Genomic DNA, 21203 nt, shown 5'->3' with positions numbered 1-21203 from the left:
AGATACAATGAACCCATCTGCCTTGAATCAGAAACACTTTCAATTTATAGAAAATATGTCCTTTAGCCCTGACTGAACAATAGAGGGTATTTCCCCCAAACAAGCTGCTGTTGATCAAAGCTACAAGTAGATACTGTTCAGTCCTTTTGATCAATCTCCTTATGGTTGACCATGCACTTCACTGGAACTCAACTTTTTGTCTCTCCTAACATATCCAAGTTGCCTTTCCCTATGAAGAAAAATGGCGAAATTCACAATGTTCTTATCTGAATGATATACAATTGATTTAAAACAATTGAATGAAGACTGCCTTATGTTCTTGCTCTAGGTTCCCATCTACTTGCACATATTTCTTCAATATCTCCAAACATTTATAAGACCTGGTGTGGTGCTAATGCTTCTGTGGAAGCCCACTTGACATTTGACATCTCACACCTGCTCTTTTGCTCTTCACACCTTCCTACTAATATTGGAAAAAGAAAATATAGGGGATGTCAATATCAACACCCTAAACTCTCCTGTTTCTCTAGGATTCAGCTGTTCCTTTTCATAAACTGTCAGACATTTGGTAAACACTGCAAGAAGGAGTGAAAGATTTGGCACACGTTTTACATGCTTCTCCCTTCACAGGAGAGGAGAGAAATGTCAATTTGAAAAGGTGGGATTCTAAAGGTTTTTAATTGTACAATTGATCTACTTAAAACATAGAATGTCAATGGAAGGGAATTTAGGTGATGTAATTTACTGATTTAATATTTACATATCCTCCCCCCAAGCCCCTATTTTCTCAATAGTTCTGGATTGTTGTCCTTCTTTGACAAAAAAAAACTATTAAGGAAAGAAAGATAGGAAAGCTGCAAAAGTGTTTGATCGGTGATATTAGGAGCCATTAGTCTGGAAACAACCTAAATCCAGTGCTATGTAGATGATATATTGTCACCTAAAATAAATGACAATATGAATTGCATGGCTTATCCTTGTTTGGATTGTGCCCCTTCTTATTTATATAAATTTTATGGCCCCATTCAGATCCATTAACTGAGTCCACATTCCAGGTTTTTTGTTGTTGTTGCAATAACTGACCAGTATTACAAGTGTGGATAATGCAATCAAAAAGGATGAAACAAGTAGGGTAATATATGATAGGCAGGAACTCAGTACATTTTAAAATTCCTGACTCAAAGCCTTTGGGCTGCTCTAGTTAAACCCGCTATCAACCAGGTCTGGTGAACGTAGACAAACAGTTACTCTGCTAACTAGATGTAGGTATCCATAACATTTCTACAAGAAAAAGGCTTCTCTAAGAAGTCCATTTCTGGTGTTGTATTGTGTTGTCATCTCCCTTTTTGTCACTGAGGGCTCTAACCTCCATCCTGTCAACACTGATTTTTATTTTGTTTTAAAATAAAAGTGTAGCCAGGCTTCACAAAGGAGAATGAGATGCTGGTGAAGCTAGCTGTATCTTAACAGCTTTATACATTGCTAATTAAAGGCATCTATATTCAGCGGTAAAACTTTATCTAGAGATCATGACAGACTGGATCAGCCTTTATGAAAAGAATAGTTGCACCTCTATGGTCTAATGAAGTAGCACTCAGCCTTTAAAACATATGCAAAGAAAGAAAGTAACAATTATCTTTAAAAAGCATGTTGGTAAATCTGTGTTTGTTTGTTTTTTAACTTACAAGAGTTCTAACAGGAAGTGAGCTCTTGGCTGTGGGATTTTAAGCCTTTATCCTCAATACGATTTTTTCTCAGAATGGCTTCTCATGCCTGCATTTAATCTAAGAAAACGTGTTTTCAGTTCCATCTTTTTTTTAATAATAAATAGAAAAGTTCTATGTTTAAAAGCAACATTCCATTTGATTTGTGTGTGAGAGAGACAATCTATTAACACATAGGGTTCAATTTTCATAGACACTTGCTGACAGGTGTCTTTGGTATTTGCCAAGCCAACACACACATTGTCCAAATGTCACCAGTTACTGCAGGAGACATTCCTTGCCAAATGAAAAATTGCATATTTTTTTTCAATGATGAAACACTACGCATTAATTTGCTGAAGAATGTAATTTCCATATAATTGGCAATTTGCCTCACCATTGTCTAACAACATTGAGTGCCCCAAATAATCTGAGGAAACCCAAAAGGCATTTTCATAAGTGACATTAAAATTTTCTGATTCCATAGAAATGGGGAATCTGCACCAGAAAGCACATTCTCAGTGGTTCTCTTCGGTTGCTTCTGTAGTTCTTAAATAGTATTCAAAAATGACACATCCTTGACTAAAATTCCACACCAGAAAGTTGATCGTAACAAAAATATATTTGCCTTAAAACAGAGATGAGCTTGATGCATTTTTATAGAATGTGATTTAAAAAGTACTAAGCTTTTGGTTCTTTTAGCTTAATCATTTTACTTCATATTGCTAGTCCTCTTTATGAAAAAGGAGATTACTAAACAAAGAAACAAAATACATACACACATACACACACACATACATAGTTGCATACAGCTTAAGGCTAGTATAAAATTTTAAACAGTCTCTATGTGAATGATGCTATTACCCTGAGGATTAAAACATTTGGTTCACAAACCTAATATTGCTCACTGAATAAACTTTTGTATATATGCATATATACTTATATATATACATATATGCTTATACATAAGATGCATAACGACATCAGCATCTATTCCGGGCCCAATTGGCAAAAGAAAGCTCAGGACTGTATAGGTTGGAAATATGTGGAAGAGGCCTTCATCCTGCAGTGGATAGACACTGGCTAAAATGATGATATGCTTATACTTACATCCTACACCCTACACACACACACACACACACACACACACATACACACACACACACACACACAAAACCATCATTTTAGTGTTCTAATATTTGTACCACCTTCCTTGACAACATAGGAAACAGAATGGCAAGTTTGTGAGAATGCAGTGGGCATCTACTTGCACATGTTAGACAGTGTTATGCTAATTTAGCACCAATCTCTAACATGAGAACTTCAGAGTGCCAAGACATACTTTAAAATCATCACATAATTGCAACCTATGTTTGGTAACTGAACCAAGGACTAAATCATATCATTTTTTAAAAAAAAAAATTAAAACTTTTTGTTTTTGTAGCATTTTATCACACTAAATGTTCAAATACAGCCTTAGGCCTAATTTCCAATTACATCATAAACACATTAAGTAAATTATGCCATCTTTAAATCTGTAACACTGTTTAGTGCCTAATATTTTCAGCAAAAATTAATAGACTTCTATTAATGGACCTTAGGAGCTATTAATGAAATAAAAGTAATCTAATGCAAAAGAAATGGTCATCTTGCAGAGGGAGCAATATAAAAATACTATTATAATTATTATGATTTCACTTTACCCTCTGTTAGGCATATAACAAGACATATGTAGCCTATGGGCTTTTAGACACATACAGATTGGATTGAGTACATATTCCTAATATTTTTACACAATATTAAAAAAAATTCTTTTCCTAAACCATATGAGCAATTGATAAAAGATTTCAGCTGTACCACAAGGATATGTAACTGTGGGCACTTCCAGATGGGGATGTATATCATTTCAGGACTGAGCTGATCCCCATTATATATATGGTGGGGATCAGCTCACTCCTGAAAGGATATATATCCGCATCTGGAAGTGCATATTGTGACTGTGTCATCTAGGAGCTAAGATTTAGGCGAACAGAAATGAGCCAGAATTGATGCTGTTTGAATGCTTCTTGATGAACGCAGTCATAACATGCGGTTAACTCAGGTTTCATGTGAATTGCACGAAAACTACATTTTGCCACTGTGCTTTGAACTAGAGTTTATTGAAAGGGATACTCAATTCCCAGCCCTAGATAACCATCCAAAAGAAGTGGGGCAGAAGAGAAGACTAGCTAGGTTGTTATTGTGAAAGGTATTTGAAAGTCTTTTCATTCTTTATTGTTTTCTATAAAGTAAAAGGAATTATACATTTAAAAAACAACAACACAGACACAAGCAGGCTGATTAAGATACTATTTGCTGACCAACAGATGATAAAAGTTGGTTTAGTCTTTCTATGCTCCTATATTGTCCTGAAAAGTCATTTTGGTCACTAGCTCCCTGCAAGAATGTGGACTTCAAATGAAATAAATAACTCCTAATAATTTTATCTCCTCCGTCCCAACTTCTTCTTTGTCAGGTCAGAAGTCTTAGGTTACAGGAATTTTGGTTGTCTGGAAGTGCCCTGAATTTTTGCCAAGCCATGTTTTGCTGCTAATGGCAGTCTTGGAACCAAGCAAAATATGTTTAACCAGCCAAGTCTTCATAGCATAGCATGACTCCAGCTGTCTGCATAATTTTGTTTTTCATGGCACAAAGCCATTCACACAATTAGCCTTAAACAAAGTATGTTTTGGCATAATTTGTTCTTCTGTACAAAAGCACATACAGATTCAGAATCTGTCATAGGTAAACAAATTCATATCTAATTCACTGAGGTTCTTTATTTACATGACCTCTAAAAATGAGGTAATTAAAGCATCATTGAGCCATAGGATACATTTGTAATGGTGTAATACTTAACATGGCCTTAATTAATTGGAATAAAATTATCTTTAAACATTCCATTCTTCAATTGATCAATACAACAAAAGTGAGCTCAAAGTCTTACTTCAAATGGAAGCTCCATTAGTTCTAAATTTCCAGACAAATCAAGTTTTTCAAGATTCTCGCAGTTTCCCAGTTCTGGAGGGACAGTCTTCAAACGGTTAAAACTTACATTCAGCTCTTTTAGGTTTTTTAAACAACCTGTCAAAATAAAGTGAGTTAAAATTAGTTAAGCAATAATTCAATTGAGTGCAACAGCAGGAAAAGGTATGGTCATGGAGTCCTGATTCCATGATTAAAATTAATTAGAATTGTTACCTTTTTCTTTAAAAAAGCCTTATTTAATTAAACAAAAGTAAAAAAGAAATACAAAGAATAAGACACTACATATGTATATGAAGTCTTATACATGTATATATCTATATAAGGATTTACATAATGTGTCAATAAAGGATGATCGTATTTCATTATAATTGTCCATATATAATTTACATTGTAAGCAACTTGTTCATAAGTTAGAAGAAACTTTAAGTCTTTAATTCACTGAGTAATTGGGGCCATAAATTTATCTTTCCAATATTGAAGAACAAGTCTTTTAGCAATAAATAAGTCATGGAGAATTCATTTTCATTGTTAGCCATTAATTTTCATGTATCAGGTACATTGTTCAAAAGCATATGGAAATCTGAAATTATTACACCCTGAGCCAAAGTCATTAATATGTTCAATTTCTTCCCAGAATATAGCAGAAATGATCGCAGAAATATCCTGAGTCATTAATTCAGCATGTTTCATTAATTCCTTTTGTTTATAAATGCAAAGGGATCCAATAAGTTCAAAATTCTTTTGTTATTGTTGTTGAATAGGCTGTAATCTAAATTCTATTGTAATATTTGATACAAAGATTAACACAGTTACCCATCTAAATGTACAAAATCCATTCCACTCAATCTATCTAAAATTTGCTCTTTAGATTGCTTTCTCAATAACAATATTTATAAATAACTGCAAAGTTTTGTTTTATAAGTTAGTGATAGCTTTGAGCAAGCTAAGTATCTCTGAAGCTGATCTAAGACTGTTACCTAAACACAGTGATTAATATTTATATATATTTATATGTAAGGGTGTAGGTATATAAATATGTTGTATATAGCATGTTTATATGTGTGTTATGTATGTGTACACTTTTGAGAGCAAGCAACAGAATTTTATTTTTAATGTTTACTACTATGCCCACAGTAAAAAAAATGACAATAAAGATTATCTTATCTTACATTTTAGAATGCACTCCTGTGGTCTGTAGGATAGTGTTGTTGTGCTCCACAGAATTAAAGGAAATCATTGCAAATGTCACAGCAGGCATCAAAGTAGCACAATCTATTTTTCCACAGTGACCAATTTTTATAAGTATTAATCTGATCATTTCTTAAATCATTGTTAAAATGCTGACTAGTTAATTAGAAATGCCTATTAAGGGTATATAGAGGTTGTTGATTTTTTTCCTCTCCTGGAAAAAAAAAAAACAATGCCAGATATCTTTATGAATGCAAGCCGGAGGTTGCTTTTTAGTTTAAAGTTAGCTTACTTTTAAAATCCATGCAAGAGAGAATTGAAATATAAATCATATGTTTAATCATAATATTAGCCAATCTAAACAATATGTTCTTGGGGAATTTGGAAGTGGACTACTGTAAATCTCTTTGATATATTTGTCCTGAAAGTTTATTTTAAATTCTTTGCTCTAAATATAATTGTTTGAATGATTATGGATCTTTGGGGAATTATGCAAGAGGTTCAGATGTTGGCAAAACAGTGAGTTAATTCACTCTTGGCTTTTCCTCTCTCTCTCTCTCTCTCTCTTGGTTCACAAATTGTGACAAGGCTTCTGCTGCGGCTTTCAAATTTCAAAAATGAGACAGTCCCTGCCTTGAGGCTTACAATCTGAAAGACATAATACACATTCCAAGAAAAAAGGAATGGGAAAGGGTGGAAGGGAACAGGAATACCCAGTAGAAATACCAGAGAGCTGTATGCAACGAAATTTCATTTTGATGTCTGCCAATTGGTGTACATTCAAAGTGACAATAAAGTTATCATCATCATAGAAGTTCTTACTTGAAATCGGATCACTGCTTAATTCCAGAAGAAGGCTTGGGTAAAAGCACTAACATGATTCAGTCAATGCCTTCTAGGATACAAAAATATTGTTTTCCAAACATTTGGCGCACAGCCTCGTCTTTTCAGTGTAGCTGAAATTGATTCACATATGTACATGCACTTTTGCAGCTTTTATTAATGAACCAGGGAATGCTTACTGTGCCTCCCTTAACAACTCAGTTTATAATAGCTTTTGTAAGATTCTGCTTGTTTTGTTTGCTTTTTTGCTCTGATAAAATCAGGACTACCGTTATTTGTCAGTAACCGGGTGTTAAAGCATTGTTATTTCTTTGAGCCTTTCAATATGTGTTAATTGGGATTTTTCTTGAAGCCATACACTATGTATTTTTCAATGACATAGGGTTTTTCCCGTAGGCCACAGGACTCTTAGTAATTGTGTCCCAAACCACAACTCAAATAGCACATCTCCTTTCTTCCTTTGTTTCTCAATGGCCAGCTTTCATAGTGAAAGTTAACACTGGAAGATTTGTTTTTATTTTTATTTTTATTCCATTTATATCCCGCCCTTCTCCGAAGACTCAGGGCAGCTTACAAGCTTAGCAGTAGCCTTCATTCTATGTATATGCCTGCTTATTAGGGCTTTCACACACACCCCAAGCGGCATTATTACAAAGTCAGCTTATTGCCCCCAACAATCTGGGTCCTCATTTTACCTACCTCAGAAGGATGGAAGGCTGAGTCAACCTTGAGCCTGGTGGGATGCGAACCTGCACTAATTGCAGGCAGCTGGTGTTACTTAAGGAGGCATCAGCCCCCTGCTCCACCAAGGCCCTTTTGTTTTAAGTATTGTGATGTTTGTTGTCACTTAAACACCCTTTACACTATGTTGTCTAAATTTGACATTGCCGTTCCTCCTAGGGCTAATCCCACTTTACATCTCAAGCACTTTAGGCCACTTTTATCCATTCTTGAACTCAGTAAAACGAAAGCAAAATCTTTACTTCTTCATTATCAGCTATAAATTCTCTAAGCATGTACCTGTAGCTTAACAGTACAGCAGCTCTATCTTCTTAACACTTAACATTAGCTGCACTTTTCACCAACCATGATGGAAATTTGGGGCTCAGTTATGCTTATGTATTTTTCTTTTCCACAGTGTATGCCTGGCCAGGGTTGGATACACTACAGGTTTCTTTGATTAAACCAGGGGTCTTCAAACTTGGCCCTTTTATGACTTGTGGACTTCAGCTCCCAGAATTCCTCAGCCAGTGTGCCAGGCATGCTGGCTGAGGAATTCTGGGAGCTGAAGTCCACAAGTCATAAAAGGGCCAGGTTTGAAGGCCCCTGGATTAAACAATGTAAGTCTAGGAGAGAAACAAGGTTGAAGAGGAACACCATAGTGAATGGATAACCCTACAATTCTGTGAGCATGAAGATGACGAAGATACACTCAAAGATTTGCCTTCCAAAGAAATAACCAGACAATCGCCTGTTTTCTCATTGGCTGAGAGTGGATGAAGGTTCAACCTTTTCCTTAGACACGTAGAGCATACATATTTTATTCATAATTGCTTTCCTGGAATGCTTTTGAGAACAGATGGACATTTAAATGGGGGAAAAAGTGTGTGAAGTGCCACAAGGCCAGGCTATGCTATGCTTGCCTAGAGAAGAGGGATAGCTTCACCCATGAAAGGATGGGTACCAATTGGCAATGTTGAAGTGTACAATGTGAATCTACTTGGCTACTTAGATAAAGCATGGCTTATATTTAAACTGCTTATTTCTATCTTGAATAAAACATGAATAAAAGATAAAATCTGTGCTCCATTGTGAAGAAAAAGCTAATAATAAACTAGTAAGAGAGGACATAGTACCCTCTCTATAACTGCAAAATAGCATAATGTTTCCATCATGCCCAAATCAGTGTCTCTTCATATATTAATAGTAGTAAAATTTGATATATTTCAAAATTACATTCACATCTTTACACTTTATTTTCTCTAAATCATATTAACAAACTTATGAATATTAAAATACTGAAATCTCAGAAGAGCAAGCATATATCAAATAGGTAAGTTTTAACTCCTTCATTTTACATTTCAATACGTTGACGGTCAACTGTTTCTAAACATTCTCTGAGCTGTCCAATAAACATGAAAAATAATCTGTTCCTATCTAGTTAGATCTTATAGACAGGCAGAAGCTACTGAAGGCAGGCAGACTCATAAATAACCATGACCCAAACCGTTAAAGGCTTTATAGATTTCAATCAGCACCTTGAAATGCATCCAGAAGTCAACCAATGACCAGTGTGGCTCACAAAGAGAAAGTGTCATGTGGGCAAACTAAGATACATTGATTACTTACCCCAATTAATTTATCATGTGATTATTCTGTCAATGACTCCAGACACCAATCCAGTCACAAATGTTGACTCATTCAATCAGCAAGACCATCACCACCACATGCTCTATTTCTTACCTTCAATTGGCATTCGATCAGAACTGCCTGCTGCTGCTACTACTACTATCCAGGCCACAGGCCCGTCTCGATAGTATCTGAGGTCCAGGTTTCCAACTAAGACTGACAAACTGCAACTTGCATTGACCATGTCACCATGTAGATCTTTGGTCATTCGGGTTTTTTCCCCACGTAGAATTGGAGGTATCAGGGCAATGTTTCGACGAAATCTCATCCGTCATCCTCAGGCTGGTGGCTTCAGCTTCGTTCTTCTGGGAGAAGAATGAAGCTGAAGCCACCAGCCTGAGGATGACGGATGAGATTTACATACATACATACATACATATGAAAATTGGTGATAGCCTCTCACATGCTTGCTTCATAAACTGGAAGGCAACTAAAATGGAGATTCAGGAATTACTTCAGAACAGAAGTCACTATTTGAAGACGACAGTGTGCTAAGCAATATATAAGACAAATCTGGGGTTTTACAAATTCCATTACACTATAAGTTAAGGGAAAAATATTTCTAACTATTAGGAACTTTTATATGTATTTGGAAAACATGACTTTGTGAATTCCAAGTGAGGATCAATTCCATGTAAACGTGTTTTGTGTGGAACTATTTTTTCTAGGGAATAAAACATCAAAATTCATAAGAAACAACTTTTGTTTGGTGTTCATTAAAATTAGGTGAGCACACTAACAGACAGTCCTTGCTTAATATCTACTTGTTCAGTGACTGAAGATACAGTGGCACTGGAAAAGTGGGATTATGACAGGTCCTCATAGTTGCAGCTGGTGCAGCTTCCTCCCTGCCCCGTCATGTGGTCACAATTTAGGTGCTTGATAACCTCTTGCAGTTACAACATAGCTGCATCCCACAGTCGCACGGTCACCATTTGCAACCTTCACTACTGGCTTCACAATAGCAAAGTCAATAGGGAAGCTGGTAGGAAGTCTACAAATGGTGATCCTGTGATGATGGGATGTTGTGCCCACACAAGATTTGCCTAACAATGGCAACTGGGATTGCAGTCATGTGACATTGCCTCTGATGAGTACATTGCTTACTGATGGAGTTCTCAGTCCTAGTTACCATTGGTAAGGACTACCTTTAGTTTGGAGATTTTTAAAGTGGTTCTGATTTAAATAATTCATGATACAACATTGCTATCAACAAAAATAATATACCCATTAAGAAATAAACAATGATAAAAAATGTTATTGTTGTGAGCTATCAGATTAGAAATAGTCAAAAGTAATAATCAAATGTATTTTCTGTGGTAATTTCCAATCTAATAATATTTTGTTTTTAATTAGTAGCGCAGTCATCCCTGGGTCACAATTTATTCTCATTTCTTTTTAATCATTTTTTAACCTTAAATCCCACAATTAAACCACAGCTTTTAATTTTTAATAGGCAATGGCTATTATCATTATAGCAAGAAATAGGAAAGCTGCATAAGAGTTCCTAAGTGGATGTTCAAAGAATTGTAAGCAGAGCTAATCATAAATCCATTTTTACAACTTCCTTTAAAAGATTGGAAGATTCTTGCCATACATACTAAGAACGGAGGAATGCCTATAACGTAGGACGGTTTCTGTGCTGCCATATTCTGAGCTGTTAGGATGTCATGTTGGGTTTTACCCACCATTTTATCTTAAGGAGTTCAGTCATAAGAAAGAACAGCAGGTCTAGACAGAGCAATGTAGAAAGGAAAATGGATCCCAAAAACTAAAAGGAATGGTAACTGTGGAAAGGACTGCATAAAGAACCAAGTCATCTATCAGCCAATTTTGCTGGTAACTTCTCTCTGAATCTCAAAGTAAAATGTCTAGTCATCAAAACAACTCCATACAAACAACAAATGGGAACTTGCTTTTCCTGGCTGCTCCAATGCTGTGCATTTTCTAAAAGAGTCATTGTCCCTTTTTAAAAGTTTCCCTCATGATTCTGCGAGAAACTACTTTTCTTCTTCCGTATCTTTGTTCATTTTTTTAAAGAGTTCAGAAAATATGTTTTATTCTTCCTTTTATTAATTTTTACAGAGCACTAAGCAATTAGGTGGCTGGTTTGTCTTGGATTTAGTCTGATGTATGGTCATATCCATTATGTCTTAGCATTACTGCAAACCATTAGGCCACTAACCATAATGAGTTTTGGTTTTGACTTAATGTGATGTGCAGATTAGACCTTTGGAACAAACACTATTTAACCTCCAAGAATTAAACTTTCACAGTTGCTTAGTAGCTTTATAGGCCGTTTATGTATGACATGTAAGGGCTGTTTCAGACCGATATGCTTCTTCTATCTAAAATAAATTATATTACTTCAACCTTGCCCACCCTTGGGGCATTGACTTTACAACACATAAAATATTTCCATTTAATGTGAAGGAAGGGGATTTTGAAAGGGCTGGCAGAACTTTAAGTCGTTCCACTTCTCTAGCAAACACACCAATTTGCTTTGGGAATAATGTAGTTCATTGTAGTAATTTTTATAAACTCCACTATCAGTTTTTCAGAAACTCTTCAAGGGAAACGTTTTTATATGGCAAATCACCCACATGAATCTCTATCATATGTATGATTTTTAAAGAGAAGGAGAAGGACCACTTGAGATAGAATCTAATTTGGTGAATTATTATCTTATTCTCCACTGCCACCTTGTGGAACACATAAATCAATTAAGTCTGTTTTGTTTCAGCTCCAAGATTAAAGAATACCGATAAGAGAGGAACTCAATTTTTGTTTCTTACTCATAAAGTCATGCTTTTTACTCAATAAAGTTATTCTAATGTGTTTTGCTTCTAGTATGCTCACAAGACATGGATGCTTGTTGGCAATTATCTTTACAAAATAAAATGGACATACACAAATTATTTCCACCGTTATTGTTTTAAAAATTGAGGATCAAAACTGGCAGCAGACTTTAAAACCAATAACCAGAAATTGGGAAAAAAAAGATCCTTAGAGATGTTAGGGATTATTCAAGAAGTCCCTCCAAAGTACAAAACAGGGTACAGTTTTATTTCAGTTTGCCACTCTTGTACCTTTTTTTAAGAAAGAGATAAAATGTCCTAAAATGTTTCAAAATGTATGTATGTATGCATGCATGCACAAGCATGCATGTGTGTTCATTCAGAAAGAGAGAAGTTTTACTCACCTATATTTTGGGTCTTTAAATCATGATGGCATCTCCTGATTCCTACTTGCTCTAGAATTAACGCTCTTGATTTGATAGAGTCCTTTGTTCCTATATCCTCCCCATGCAAATATCTTCAAGAATTGGTAGTTCTTGAAAGTGTATGTCACAGAGGGAAGTACTTCTCTCACTGACTTCTCAACTATATATCCCACTTTAACTAATATAATTTTGGGTATTCGCCCTCTTGCACAAATCACAGGAAGAATATGCCATAGCAACCTCACTTTTCTGCCATCTACTCATGACGTTGCCTTCCTCTCAACCCCAGCCACCCTGCATCTGTTTAATGCTAAAATAGAGTTTTTAAGCAAGTGACATACCATGGCAGATCTACTGAATCTGTATCTGATGTGTTTCAGAAGCAAGTGACCCTTGGGGATGAGATTATCTCAGCCATTGACACTCTTCTCAAGAGCTATTCCGCTTCACAATGCAAGAACATCTCATTCTGTCCAACTGGGTTCTCCCCTAGAATTCCAGTCTCTAAGTCAGTCCCTGGCTCAGAGATATAGATCAACATGAGCAACAACTGGCCAGCAGTGGCTGCACCCTTCCCAAAAACCAATATAGGTTCTGATTGATCTAGCTATTGGTGTCTAGGGATTCATTAAACTGACTTCCTCCCTCAACTAGAGGTGATCTTCAACTGATGACCACAATTGAGCCCCAAATTTGTGTTGCTAAGCAAGGCAGCTGTTAAGTGAGTTTTACTCCATTTCGTGACTGTTTCAGCCATGGTTGTTAAGCAAATGACTACAGTTAAGTGGATCACGTGAATCTGACTTTCCCCATTGATTTTGCTTGTCAAAAGCACCCTAAGGAAGGTTGCAAATGACAATCCCCAGGGATGCTGCATCCATTGTAAATACATGCCTGCTGCTAAGCACCCAAAGTTCGATCATTTGACTCTGGAAATGCTGCAACTGTTGTAAGTTTAAGAACTGATCATAAGTCACTTTTTCAGTGCCATTGTAACTTTGAACTGTCATTAAACAAATGGTTGTAAGTCAAGGACTACCTATATGTATAGCATACTTTAAGGGGAAGTTGAGTCCCCTAAGGTAGCCCCCCCAAAATCAAATCCTTTTCCACTTCTCCCTGTTCTACCCCAATGAGTGTGGAAGGGCTAACCTGAGTCTCTTCTTAAACTAAGAATTCTAAGAGATTTAAGATTGATGATGGTGATGAGGAGGAGGATAAGGATGGTGTGTGTGTGTGTGAGAGAGAGAGAGAGAGGGGGGGGGAGAAATAAGAAACAAGAAATAAGAAACAAGAAATAAAAAGAAAACCAATTTGGTGTAGTGGTTAAGGTACTGGCTTAGAAACAGGGGTGGGATTCAGCGGATTCACACCAGGTCAGCAGAACTGGTAGCTAATTATTTGTTGCCGAGGCCCAGAACGGACTTCTGGAAGCAGCATCCACACAGAGAACAGGTTGTTCACATATTTGAATCCCACCACTGCCTAGAAACCAGGACACTCTTGAGTTCTGGGTCTGCCTTAAACACGAAAGCCATCTAAGTGATTTTTGGGACAGTCATTCTTTCTCAGACCAACCTACCTCACAGAGTTGTTGTAGGGCAAATATGAGGTATGTTTGCCACCTTGTGTTATATATTTTAAAAGTTGGGATAATAAATAAATACTGTCTTCTTTCCCAGGACTTAAGGAATGCTTCTCTCTTGATTGGTTTCATAATGGTTTCTGAATATTGGCTTCAAGGCAACCTCTCTGGTTCTCTGTTGGTGGATATTTTCCTGTCAGCAGGTGAGAATTGGTGGGAAGGAAGAAAAGAAAGCTGGGATAATCTAACAATTACTTTTCTTAATGTGCCCTGTCCACTGTAAATAAGAGCAGCATTTTCCAGCATCAGGCCTGGGCAGGATATGGGTCAACTCATCAATTGTTACACCAGTATAGTTTTCTGCCAGTTTAGTCACAGATAGTTGGCACTTTAATTTAGCCATAAAGAAGAGTCCCATATCTGTTTCAGAAGAAGCCTGAAGGATCTATCATTTCAGGAAATGGATCTAGCAGGTGGCCCTGATGGATCAGTTATAAAAGAGTACATAGCTGTGATGCAAAAACATCGACCTTGTTCCCGTCTTGTGAATTACAATCCTCCCATTCAGTTTTTTCCCCCAGACTGATACCTATAGATAAACCCTGGGGGGGTTGGAAATTCTTGGAGTTGTAGCTTCCACATGTGTACAATGCCAGGATTGTGAAGATTGTGATTTCACATTGTCATATGTGAAAATATGCATTTATAAAATGTATCCCCAGGTTACTTTTTTTAAAAAACAAATCTTATTGATTGTGATGAAATGAACAGATATAAATGTCTAAGAAAAAAGGACACCTACCAATTTCGACGGGGAGGTCTGTAATCTGATTACTGGATAATTCAAGAATTTTCAGTTCCTGAAACAAGGCAATGTAACTTGGAATGCTTGAGATCTTAGTATTGTTTACATGCCATTCTTTTAGGTATGTTTTCTCTTTCAGCCAATCAGGTAATTCCTAAGAAAAGAAGATTTGGGACAGTAAGGAATCTTTTGCAACAACAACATTTCTACCTTCCTCTCCTTCACAAAGCCATTTGAATTAAACCACGCTCATTGGCTATGAATGACATTTCAGTGCATGAAGCATTGCTTTTCCTTTTAACATACAGGAAGCCCTCAACTTACAACAGTTCATTTAGTAACCATTCAAAATTACAACAGCAGTGAAAAAAGTGCCTTATGATCATTTTTCATACCATTTCAGCATCCCCATGGCCATGTGGTCAAAATTCAGACACTTGGCAACTGACTCATATTTATAATGGTTACAGTGTCTTGGAGTCATGTAATCCCCTTTTGCAACTTTCTGACAAGAAAGTCAATTGGGAAGCAAGAATCACTTACTAACCATGGCAAGAAAAATCGTAAAATGGAGTAAAACTCACTTAACTAATGTCTCACTTAGCAACAGCAATTTTGGGCTCAATTGTGATTATAAGTCGAAGACTAGTTTCTTCGTAAAGAAACATAGAGATGGGAGAAATGTCCAGTCTCAGGTCTCCAACATCTGCAATGTACCTTTAATTTTGCTTCTGAATAATATATCACAGATGAATTACTGATATGAATGTTCAGTGCAATTATTCAAAAATTAGAAGACAATTAGAGATATTGGAGATCTGTGATTGGAGAGCCATCCCATCCCTATGTTCCTTTAAGAAGAATCAACATGACCAGTAAAAAAAGAGAAAGGATTAAGGATTTTGGGTGCAGGATTTCCTCCAGCACAGATCTCACATAACAAAAACAAGCAAAAAAAAATTCCTAAATGGCCATGTAGTAGCTGGGAGTGGGAGTTTATTGCAAGAAAAATAGTTCTAGACAAATATTGCCCCTCCAATCCAATGTGGATCGTAGATCTTCATTTTAAAAGAAATTTAAAATCAAATTAAAGATGTCCTTTGTTTTGCATAATTGACTCTTTTAGACACTTCCATTTTTAACAAGGAAATTCACCACATTTTGAGAAATCACGACTTATTAGTGTACTATCCTGAGCAATTTATCCTGACAAATTTAAAGACAGATTTATAAGATTGCTTTCACCTTACAGAATTGATTATATTTTTATAGAAAATTCTAACAGCAAGGTTTTTTTAGTGTATGAATATGCTCCTGTCTTTTGCTCTTGGGATATCTCAGCATAAATTACTATATCCAGATCTATTCAGCTAAGACTTTCACTTTCACTTGATAAATATTTAAATTAACAATAATCTCTGAAAAGAAATTAAGGAAGCAAAGCTAAAAGATATGCTTGTGCGCACTTACAATATCAGTTTGTGTAACATCCCCAAAATTGAAACTAACCCCTTGTTGGTGGGAATGCCTATGTCTCTTTTTTCAGCTAATCAGATAACATTAATTGAAATGGCTTTGTAGAGATAATATTCCCTCAGAGTATTAAAACAAAACAAAACCAAGCAACAAACTTTTAACATTTGTAATGTAAATAAGAGAAGGAAACGGAAGGCTATACAAACATTATTTTAAACATCTTTCCAGATTCTTGCTTACTACCATAGAAATAAATATAATTTATCAGAGTTTAGACCTATCAATCAATCAATTATTTTAGCTCTTGGCATACAAACCTTGAACTGTGGTTAATTTGTGATAGAATTTCAAATATGCAGTACTTCCTTTTGTCTCTGCTTTTTAGTCCCCCCATATTCTTCTATAATCTTCAGTACATAGATGCCTATAGGCAGGGCTTTTTTTCTCATAGAACGCTCAGAACGGAGTTCCGGCACCTTTTTTGGATGGAACCTTGTAGGGTAGGCAAGGTATGACATGTGTGAGTTCCGGCACCTTTTTCTTTTACAAAAAAAGCACTGCCTATAGGAAGCCAATCAGTTCCTCTCCACTGTCAATGAGGTAACTATTCACAAATTTTACAATGTCCAAACTTCATGGAACATGACACCCAATGAAGAGCAAATCAAGACAACTTATCAGGGATAAAGTTTAACATCCTGTAATGCCTCCCACCCATCCTGAAGGATGCCATGTTGTGAACACTCTAAGAGATGGCTCTGTTTAGATTGCTTGACAAAAAAAAGAAAAAAGAAAAAAATATATGAGCTAGAGAAGGTATTATCAGCTGCTAGGACCCTGATGGCATGTCAAATGTATGAAAAGTCACACACATTACTTTTAGCAAAGAAGGATCCATTGCCCCACAGCCACTTTTGCTGTTACCAAGCAATTGTGGGAAATAATAATATAGTGTTTTTCAATTTCTAGGAATGTCAATTCTTCTGTTGCAAGAAGAAGCCATGGCATTGACCTCTGTCTTTCCTTGATGATGTGAGAAGATATCAAAGTTAATATCAATATTACAATCAATGAGAAGAAATCATACTGCAATGGCTGCTGGGTTGCTAAAGATAAAATGGAAAATATTAAGGAGTTGGTGCACCTACATACTAAAATATAATATATGCTTTGTCATTTACACAAAGAAAGGGAGAAGAGACAAAATTAATAACTAGCAAGGTTCAGACAAATTTAAATCTGTCCATTTCAATGGTCACAAGCAAAGAATAAGCAAACAATTATTCAAATAATACAGTATACTTACTGTCCAGTGTTCGCCTGAAAGTTGAAAAATAAATTTGCTTCTTTCTTTGTCATTCAGCAAGGCAATCTTCTTAATCAGTGGTGAGTTCTTTTCAAGTTTATCCAAAATGCTGTTAGTATCTATGAAACCATTACTCAAATATGCAGCCTGTGGAATGCCTTTTCTTCTGCACTCTAGCATAATATCCCATTCTTGCCTTATCCTTAAAAAAGAACAAATGAAAGCATTTTCATTTTATTCCTGCTCCTCCCCCACCTTCCCCAAATTTGCAATTACATCAAATTCACCAAGAAAAGCTCATTAAGCACTCAAAGGAATTTGTATCTGTTCTTCTGCTAAAGAGGTGACTTAAGGGCAGGGAAGGGAGAGCTCCTGTGCTTAAGAGACAGTCAGAAAGATTATTATCATGGTTACGCTGATTGGCTTAAGTCAAAAGATCTAAGGGATCACCACTTCTGCCAGAGGCATTTACATAAATTGGCATTAAGAAAGTGCAATCAGTTCCTGAGAAGTTCCAGGACATTTTTGAGATTGTTAAACTTTAATCCTCTGCACCCTTATCTACTTTGCCATATTAGTCATACATTATTTTAGTATTCTCCAAGCTTGGTGTCATCCAGAGGTATGAACTTGAACTCCTAGATTCTCATCAACAGATTTGGGGATTCTGAAACTCCACACCCTTGCAGGGCGCCAGGTTGAGAAAGTTGAATTATACTGATGTCAGTGGGTGATTGGTTCCTGCTTTTCATCCATCTCTGGGATTGAGTTAGAAAGCTGTTTTCTAAGCTATCCTTCCTTATCTTTATTTCTTCCCAAACCAATTTTATCCTGATATGTGCAGTAGCAATGTGAATGAAAGAGCTGTCAGTTGTGAGTAAACATATGAAGATTATTTCTTCCTTTATTAGGTGTATATATTGCCTTTCTGTACCAGGGACTAGACCAAAACACTAAAAGCATGCGGGTACATTTTCTAAGCAATTCTTAGGGGCCTAAAAGTCATTTAAACATGAGTCTGGAGTCACATAATCATGAAAGATGACCTTGTAGTAGTGCATTGCTGTTTCTGCTACACAAATTAAAGCAGCTGATAAGACCCAGCTGCCATTCTTGTACCTACTTTCCTTTCCTATTTCTACCCAGCACTTTGATACCAAAAGACAAAATGATGTTGTAGTAGCAGTTCTAAATAATAAGAGACAAAGGTCACTTTTGCAATAGAGCTTGCGGAGAGTCACTTTGCAAAGTGAAGGTCAGAGTGCAAAAGGGAATTCCTCCAAAGCAGGACAATGGTGAAGAGGTCACGCCAGCTTTACTGGGATAAGTGATCAAATGTCCTTCTAGTATTACTGAATAAAAATAGGCTTGAGAGAGTCAAGCATTCTTCATAAGCTATTCATAAGCCACAATTGCTGGCAAACTATAACAATTTAGAGAAAAGACTTAAATAAAAGTACTACTAAAGGGAATGAACAGGTGGTAGGCAGGTTCTTGGAGAAAACATAACTATTTTCACAAGCAAATATACACTAGAAAAGAATAAACTGCAACTCCATTCAAAATCCGGCAATGCTTAGGGAAGAGGACAGGACCAAAACAATTCAGAAAGTGGTCACAAGAAGCTCTGGATTACTTTGCACACTACATATTTGCCAGAAATTTCATGAATTTCAGCCAAGTGAACCTGCTCTATGGGCTTTTTTTGAACACCTTCAGGATATGACCGTTCTCCCAGTTGTGGAGGTGGAGAGGTTAATTGAGCCTGGGCAGTATTATTTTTTTACAGATGAGTTTGTCCTCAGTCGCTGTTTTCATTTGCTTTTTTGTTTGTGTTATGTTAACACACATATTTCAATCGTCTACCATTATATAAATGTTTTAACTGGGTTTGCTACCCAGAGGCACCTTGGGGAGAGAGGGATGATATAAATGGCAATGATAAATAAATAATGAATACCCATCCCCAGTGGTTTGCAAAAATAAAGCCTTAACATAGTTGTTGTGACTCAGGGCCAGCCTGTGGGTCCGGCAGCCGGCCCAGATGTCTCGGATGACTCAGATGAGGGGGAGGAGGAGGGTGTGGAAGACGAACCGGCTGATGATGGCTTGGAGGCTTTGCAGAGCCCCCAGTCGGGGCCCTCTTCTCAGCTGCGTGAGCCCGATAGTGCGGAGGATGATGACCTACAGCTGGCCCTGTTCAAGGACACCCGACGCAGGAGGCAGTCGAGCAGGACCAAGCAGAGAAAGGCTGCGGGTCTCCTCGGGAGGAGGCAGAGGGAGGCCACGCCCTGAACTCTAAATAAAAGGAGTGTTTGGGGAAGGGCTGGTTGCTGAAAGCAACCCTTCCGTTTGAGGATTCAAGTTCCAGTGTTTTGTTTCTTGTTCTGTTGTTCGTGTAATAAATCTTGGCAGACGCTTTTCAGCCTCAGACGCTCTCCAGTCTCTACTGTTTGAACAGGGGTTTGCCTTATTACAAGGCCGGTAGTTGGCTGGTTCAGAACAATAGTTGAGGTGGATTATAATTAAAACATGGGTCTAAGGTAACCTCCATGGAAAACAATTCACAATTGAGATGCTGTCACTAGAAAGCACCAGTCTTGCACTCCTGACAGCTGCTGCTTTTGTGTTGATCAGGGTTTCCAAGACACCCATTTTCTTTTTGTATGAGTATGCATGTGCCTTTGGGTCAGTGTTGACTACTGGACAAGTCTCTGCAATTTTCTTATAAAGATTTCAGAAATGTTTTTCCATTGCCTTCTTCATAGAGATAAGTTAGAATATAGGCCAAAGGTAACCTAGTTGGCATCATGGTCTCTTGGTTTCTGGCCTAATACCTTAACCACTGTACCAAACTGGCTGTTTATCATAAGCTGTGGGCAACTGTGTATGTAAATACATAGGCAGCTTACTAATATATCCTATCTCACAGTCATTAAATGACAATTATGAGCAAAGTATTATTTTCAGTCACTGATGATCTAATTTTTGAGACAAATACATAATTCTCCACTTGTGTTCTTCTCTTTTTAGATTCAGTAGCTTTGAGAGCTTGTGCAGTATAATTATCAAGCTCTGTTTCCTTGGTAAACTATGGTTGGTTCTTGTAAATGTTTTCTTCATCAATTAATGGGCACTCTCAGATAATTTGTTGAAGAGGATACTTCAAAATAAGGTTTCCAGTTTGTAGAAAGATCAGCCAGGATCTGCAATGTCATCCTCAGAAGGACTTGCATGTAAGGGGACTCCCCCTGTTCAGGATGAGTGGTTATATGCTTAAGGATTTTTTTTTAATTCCATTTATATCCCGCCCTTCTCCGAAGACTCAGGGCGGCTTACAAGCTTAGCAGTAGCCTTCATTCTATGTATATGCCTGCTTATTAGGGCTTTCACACACACCCCAAGCGGCATTATTACAAAGTCAGCTTAATTGCCCCCAACAATCTGGGTCCTCATTTTACCTACCTCAGAAGGATGGAAGGCTGAGTCAACCTTGAGCCTGGTGGGATGCGAACCTGCACTAATTGCAGGCAGCTGGTGTTACTTAAGGAGGCATTAGCCCACTGCTCCACCAAGGCAAGTTACTGCTTTAGAGAGCAGGCGAGACAGCGAAGTTAAGTAACTTAACTTTTATTAAG

General features: G+C 36.9%; 1 protein-coding gene across 1 annotated transcript in view; it reads right to left on the bottom strand.

Annotated features, from left to right (window-relative positions):
• Nucleotides 1-21203, bottom strand: part of LRRC2 (leucine rich repeat containing 2) — an 89434-nt gene that overhangs the window by 42667 nt on the left and 25564 nt on the right. The window contains exons 3-5 of the mRNA XM_083351244.1: nucleotides 17566-17767; nucleotides 14781-14937; nucleotides 4690-4826 (exon numbers count right to left, since the gene is read on the bottom strand). Coding sequence (XP_083207370.1) covers nucleotides 4690-4826; nucleotides 14781-14937; nucleotides 17566-17767 — 496 coding nt within the window. The remainder of the gene's footprint in view (nucleotides 1-4689; nucleotides 4827-14780; nucleotides 14938-17565; nucleotides 17768-21203) is intronic.

The sequence above is a fragment of the Vipera ursinii genome (assembly GCF_947247035.1).
Source record: "Vipera ursinii genome assembly, chromosome: 2".
In the NCBI taxonomy this organism is placed as follows: Eukaryota; Metazoa; Chordata; class Lepidosauria; order Squamata; family Viperidae; genus Vipera; species Vipera ursinii.
The sequence above is the reverse complement of the archived record's forward strand: the minus strand, read 5'-3'. Positions and strand labels throughout refer to the sequence as shown.